Raw genomic sequence first — 6,157 nt, forward strand, 5'->3', positions numbered from 1 at the left:
CAGTTGGTGATGGGAATGGGTTCCAATTTCTCTCTCTGACTGTGGATTCGTAGGCAAGAAGCGCTTCTACATGCATCCTCCTGTCGGTCCCCCAAAGTACTAAATGGTTGATGTTGCGTTTGTCTAGGATGATATATGTTGGCTCTGTTCCGGTTCATCCGAGCAGTTTGGTGACTAATTTACTGATAATTTAATTATATTAATTAAATGAGTCGGGTGTATCGTCGTGCATTTATCTTGCCAGTAATGTTCTGTGATGCTCTGATGCACTTTGGGAATTGGTTATCTTGTCTTCAGTGCAGAACATTTATTTATTAATGCATGAGAAGAATCCTTGTTACTACCTTGAACCTGTTTTATAATCCATATTGTTATGCACTAGCGCGTGTGCGTGTGAAATAGATGGATTATGGTCCCGTACCCAATAAGATGGATATGTGTGTGTGTTAGAGAGAGAGGGAGAGGGGGAGAGAGAGTGAGGAGGAGGGAGGGAGAGAGTGTGTGTGAGAATTTGATGGTAAAAAGGTCGTCAATGTCACTTGATATGTATGAGAATATTAAATGTAATATTAACATAATTGATATTGAATTCTTAAAGTTAATGTGGTCCCGTTGCAACGCACGGGCAGTCTTTTCCAGTACCAATTCCAACAACAGATAATGATGAGTTCTATCTTAAGCTAATTAGGAGGTTTTATTATCACGCGCTGGCCTAACTAATTTGCTGTTGCCGGTCGAGCTCCGTAGGAAGGTAACCAGCGGCTCTGCATATAGGAGGGAGGCGTGCTCGGTGCACGCCAAGCGATCCATCAGGCCGGGAGATCCTTGGCCTTGTCGGGTCCGTCGGGGCGATAAGGGGCGATGGTCATGGGCTCCAGGAGCAGCGGCAGCAGCTCGTCCTGGATGCACTTGTACATCTCCCTGCAGTGCGTGTCGACGATCTTGGCGAGGTTGGAGGTCTCCTGCATGGCCCGGAGGACCTCCTCCTCGGCCACGACGGGCTTGGCCTCGGCGGCGAGCACCTTGGACAGCTTCTCGGCGTTCTCCTCCAGCTGCCACTGCTGGTCCTCGAACAGGACCTTGGCGATGGGCAGGTTGGCCTTCTCCGACGGGTAGGTGCGCACCTCGTCGCCGAACATGTAGTAGGCGAAGGCGTAGGAGCGGGCCAGCACCAGGCGCGACGCCAGCAGGGTCCGGTGCGCGCGGGCCATCCAGCTCGCCTCCCGGATGAGCGGCCGGATGGCGGTGGCCGACTCCAGCAGCACGGCCCTCTTCTGGATGGCCGGCCACAGATCCGTCTGCTCCACCTTGCGCGAGTTGACGTGCACGTTGAACCGGTCGCAGTAGTGCGTGTACCGCAGCATCTGCCGCCTGATGCTGTCGTAGTTGGCGTGCCCGGCCTCGTCGTACCGGTTGCAGTTGTGCAGCGTATCCAGCCGCCCGCCGCACGCATAACTGTATGCACGTAGTCACCATAGACATCAGCAAGCTCAAGGTGAAAGAGAGGAAGAGGCTGTCGGTACGTACCAGAGGTGCTGGCCGCATGGGCAGCTGACATGGTTGCAGCCGCCATTCTTCTCGATGGGCCGGAGGCACTTGGGGCAGCTCTTGGTGTTGACGGCGATCCACTTGAGGTTCTCCGACTCACCGCGGAACTTGGCGTCCCACTTGTCCCACATGGGGCACGGGCATGGCGAGTGCGCCGGCGCCGCACAGTTGAAGCAGAAGCTCACGCCGCAGGGGCACTCCACCTCGCAGTACCGCTCGCTGGCGTCCACCACACGGATCGCGCGCCCGCAGTGCGGGGCGCTCGGGCACCACTTGACCGACGCGTTGTTGTCCAGGTACGAGTCGAGGACCAGGTTGTCGAAGCGCTTGGCGGCGTCGGGGTACTTGCGGCCAAGGAGGCGCCGCACGGTGCAGTCGTCGCAGATGGCCGGGCACTTCACTTGCATGCAGTGGATGTGTTTCTTGCCGTTGCCCAGGGACGCCAAGAAATGCTGCGTCCAACCTGAACAGAAGAGATTCAACAAGTGCCACGGTAAGCAAATGTACCAGGTTAGAAAGCTCATGCCTGACAATATTTACATTAACGCACAGTATTAAGGCTATGGTTTGTTCATGAAATATAATTTGTGCTATTCAGTGTCATGATGGTGCAAAGCCCCAGTTTCAGTGGAAAATGAAGAAGAAAAATTAGCCTCATGATGGTACAACGGGGCTTGTGGTGCTGCAAGACTTAAAATAAATCTGAAAAAACTGAATATGTTTCAAACATACCGTAAATTTAAAACAGAAGCCGACTGTGGATCATAGCTAGTTCAAATTTATGCATTTTGTTTCTCGAGTTTGTGGAACAAAATCTGAATTGGATTTCTAATCCTCTGTTCTTTCTATGGGCGTCTCTACATCCTCGGTTTTAGAGGGGTTTAAAGAATTTCTCAAAACTTGTATTAGTGATGACTGTGCTTAATGCCTCACTGCTCGAGGGGAACAAACAGGCCAGGGGCCTCCGCTTTGTCGAAAATCGCCGAGAACACATCCATGATGATGATGAAGAGCAGGGGGAAGAGCGGGACCCCCTACCACAGCCCCCTGCAAGCCAAAAAGGCTCCCCCGCGCTGCCATTGATGAGAACCCGGGTGCTAGCCATCGATAGCCACCACCTGCCAAAGCCACGTCTCCGCAGCACCTCCAACAGTAAAGGCCCTGGCCATATCCAATTTCAGCATGATCTCCTGTGCCAATGCAGAGAACCGATCTATTGCTGCACCAGCATGAAGTTATCTGTGATAGCACGGCCACCGATGAAGGCACTCTTGTTGGGTGCAATGAGCCTCGGCGGCGAAGGAGCAAGCTGCAAATACATGGCCTTAGCGAGATTTCTCGCAAAACTATGCACCACGCTCACCGGACGATGATCCTTGACATCCACAGCACCATCGCACTTAGGAAGCAGAATGATATATGCCTCTTTAAGCTTCGCAAAGCCACGCCTGTCCCTGGCATCGAACGCGCGCACCGCGCGCATTACTTGGGCCACGCAGATTGGTAGAACCTGGCGGATAACCTATCAGGGCCTGGTGCATTGTCTCATGGGAGGGCGTGAATGGCATTCCCAATGTCCTCCTCCGAGAAGGAACACTCCAAAGGCTCTGCGTCCACAGATCACAGCTCCATCGCTGCCAAATTGAGCAAGCATTCCCCCACAGCAGGGACCCCGATGAGATCCCCGAAGTGCGCTGCAACGAGATCCTCCATCTCACCCTGGGAGGAGGTGAGCACATCCCCCTTCCGCAGCCTAAAAAGGTGATTCCTTTTCCTCCAGGAGCTAGCATGGACATGGAAGAATTCCGTGTTGGCACCCCCTTCACGAAGCCAAAGAATACGCGACCGCCGACGCGCGATCGTCCTCTGAAGGGAGGCCAGACCCAAGATCGTCTTCTTGATCCGTCGGCCAGGAGAGAACTCTCCTGCCGAGAGCTGCCGGAAGTCCATTGTGACCTTCATAAGCCGCATGACTTCATTGGCCAGGAGAAGCTGCTCTTTAATATTCCCAATCCTCCGGCCACTCCACCTAGGTAGCTCTTTGGCCATGGCTTTTAGCCGCACGAACAGGTCAATGCACAGGTTACGGTGAGGCATCACCGAGCCGCAGCCGCGAGCAACCGCCTCCTGGAGAACACCAAACTTGGGCCAAAAGGCCTGAAAGTGGAAGCGCAACTTACGGCAAAACACAACATTCGTTGAAAGCATGATTGGGTAGTGATCAGGCAAGGAGGAGGATATCGCCTGGAGAAGGCAATTAGGATGGCTAGCATCCCAATTCGCAGATGAGAACCATCCATCGGTCTTCACTAACTAACAACGCGACGCTCGTTGCTCCACGTGTATGGACGGCCTAGGAGGGGCGCCTCTTTCACCTCAAGGTCATTTAGGAGGCACCAAAAGCGGCCCATCATCCGCCGGTTGAGCAAATCGTTGCTCTTCGCAGAGGCCTCCACAATTAAGTTGAAATCACCGGTGACGATACATAGGCCTGGGGATGCCGCCCTAACATGCCGCAACTCATCGAGGCAGGTTGCCGGTCCACCGAGAGATTGATCGTGACATCAAAAGTGTCAATCTGCATGCTAGAAACCTGAACGCAGCTCGACCGTCAAGCCACAATGATACACCCGCCGAGCCAACGGCCAGGAGCGCGACAAAACAAACATAATCCCAGAATTCCAGTGACAGTGAACTGATTAACCGTAGTGAGCTTGGACTCAATTAAGCACACTACAGCCCAAGTGATGCTAAATCCTACCAAATGAAGGTTACAGTTAAGTTATCTTTCCTCTATAATTTTCTTGACAATCGAAATATCAATCGAAGTTTTCTTTCCTCTATAATTTTCGTGACAAGAAAATCACAAGTGATGCTAAATCCTACCAAATGTAGGTTCCAATCAAGCAAAGTAACTGCACGAAGACAGTTGCTTGGGGGCAACAGAAACAGGGGCGGGTACTCACAGTCGTTGCAGAAGCAATGCCCACAGTCCATGGTGGAGACATCGGACGGCCGGGAGACGTCCTCAAAGCAGACGTTGCACGTGACAGTTCGGGGCTTCTTGTGAGGCGGCGCCCTTGCACGAGCCGCCGTGCTGTGCTCCGGCGGCACCACAATTCCAGCCTCCCTGAACAATCCCTCACGCCCCCTGCCCTCGAGGAAGTCGTGGATGCGGTCCATCTTCCACCGGTGGTGCATGAGAAGAGCGCGGGCGTTGTGCCGCTCTATGTTCACCAAGTTCATGACCATGGACACATCTTGTTGCTGTAGGGTGGATAAGGAAGAAGAGTGGCAAGCAGTCAAACCAAAAATGGCATTCATGCATGATGTGGGATTAGTCATGAGCTGGCTGTACGCATAGTCTGAATTCTTAACCACTGCCGGCCGTTTGGTTCACCTGGGCAGCTGATAGGGACTTTCTCGTGATGGCCTGCAGCAATGGAAGTAATTAAGAGTTAAATTGATTTAATCATCGGTAAGTTTTATCAAAATGACAGTAGTAGTAATCAGTAAATTGATTTTCTCCCTTTTGGTAATGGCCAAAGAGGATTTTTTTTATGCTGTTTTCGATGCAGTTCAGCAAACACAAAACGGCAGGCGAAATCAACCAGACACCATCTAGCGAGTGAATGCAAAATTGAACTGACGATTTTTACATGGAAGAGCAGCTGAATTGATTGACTAGTACTACTAATTATTATTTTCTTTTCTTCATGAGAAAAATTGATAGTGATTCCTACTGGTAAAATACCAAATCTAGCTATGCGTCATCAAGACTGCAGCGGACCGAACCACGCTGTCAGCTGCTTATACTGTTTTCTTCCAGAAACACTCCTAGCTAGTAGATCGCATTGATTAGTTAGGGTTCTAAGACCGGCCGGCCGGCTATAAACGGCACCAAACCCTCGCCGGGACGATTCGACGATCCGGCGCCGATTTCGGCGGCGGTGGCATCATCGCGGAACGAGCGCGCGATTGGATTGGAGTTGGCGCGAGCGGATAAACGAGAGATTGTTACGAGTCCCCTGCTCCGATCGCTGCTTACCCAGTGGTCCGCGCGGTGCTCCGGCTGCGGCGCGGCGACCTCGAACAGCCCGACGTCGTCCTCGTCCGCCTCCAGCCCGTCATCCTCCTCCTCCTCCGCCTCGTCCTCCTCGTCGTCGTCGTAGAGGTAGGACTCGTCGTCGCTGGCCATGGCGGGCGGGCGATCGGTGGCGGGCGGGGAAAGGCGAGGCGAGGCGAGGCGGCGAAGTGAGCTGCCGAGGGTTTGTTAATTATTTAGCCAGGGGGGTGGGGTGGGCTGTGGGGACTCGTTTGACTTGACTGCCACGAGGCCTGGCGCCACGCGCGCGTGCGCGATACGGTGGTTGGTTATTAATTAAAGCCGGGCTCCGGTTCGAGCCGGACCGGCCGGCTGCACCCGTCGATCGTCGGCATCGGGACACCCGACGTACGTGCCGACGTGTGATTGCATTTGCATACGTGGTTCGGTTGTTCCGAAAGCGAAGCGCTGTCTGTCTGTCGTGTGCTTTTCCGCGTCGTCGCGCACGAAGTTGCACGCCCATTCAGCGTTCGGGGCGGGACCGCGAATGAATTACCTGCTGCT

General features: G+C 53.4%; 1 protein-coding gene across 1 annotated transcript; it reads right to left on the minus strand.

Annotated features, from left to right (window-relative positions):
• Nucleotides 1-703: 703 nt before the first annotated feature.
• On the minus strand, nt 704-5,821 carry LOC119295032 (probable E3 ubiquitin-protein ligase ARI2). The gene is made up of 5 exons (XM_037573358.1): nt 5,597-5,821; nt 4,949-4,981; nt 4,515-4,815; nt 1,528-2,011; nt 704-1,455 (listed from the first exon to the last, which is right to left on the minus strand). The coding sequence occupies exons 1-5, from the start codon at nt 5,744-5,746 to the stop codon at nt 810-812; spliced, it is 1,614 nt and encodes a 537-aa protein (XP_037429255.1). The 5' UTR covers nt 5,747-5,821; the 3' UTR covers nt 704-809.
• Between the last annotated feature and the right edge of the window lie 336 nt (nt 5,822-6,157).

This window comes from Triticum dicoccoides, chromosome 4B (genome assembly GCF_002162155.2).
Source record: "Triticum dicoccoides isolate Atlit2015 ecotype Zavitan chromosome 4B, WEW_v2.0, whole genome shotgun sequence".
Classification (NCBI taxonomy): domain Eukaryota; kingdom Viridiplantae; phylum Streptophyta; class Magnoliopsida; order Poales; family Poaceae; genus Triticum; species Triticum dicoccoides.

Bases quoted from the DNA above. Each gene is read 5' to 3' on its own strand.
- LOC119295032 (XM_037573358.1), bottom strand. From the start codon at position 5,746: ATGGCCAGCGACGACGAGTCCTACCTCTACGACGACGACGAGGAGGAC. The intron at 4,982-5,596 runs GTAAGCAGCGAT...CCATTGCTGCAG, and splicing joins AGCACCGCGCGGACCACTGG to GCCATCACGAGAAAGTCCCT. The intron at 4,816-4,948 runs GTGAACCAAACG...TCCACCCTACAG, and splicing joins AGTCCCTATCAGCTGCCCAG to CAACAAGATGTGTCCATGGT.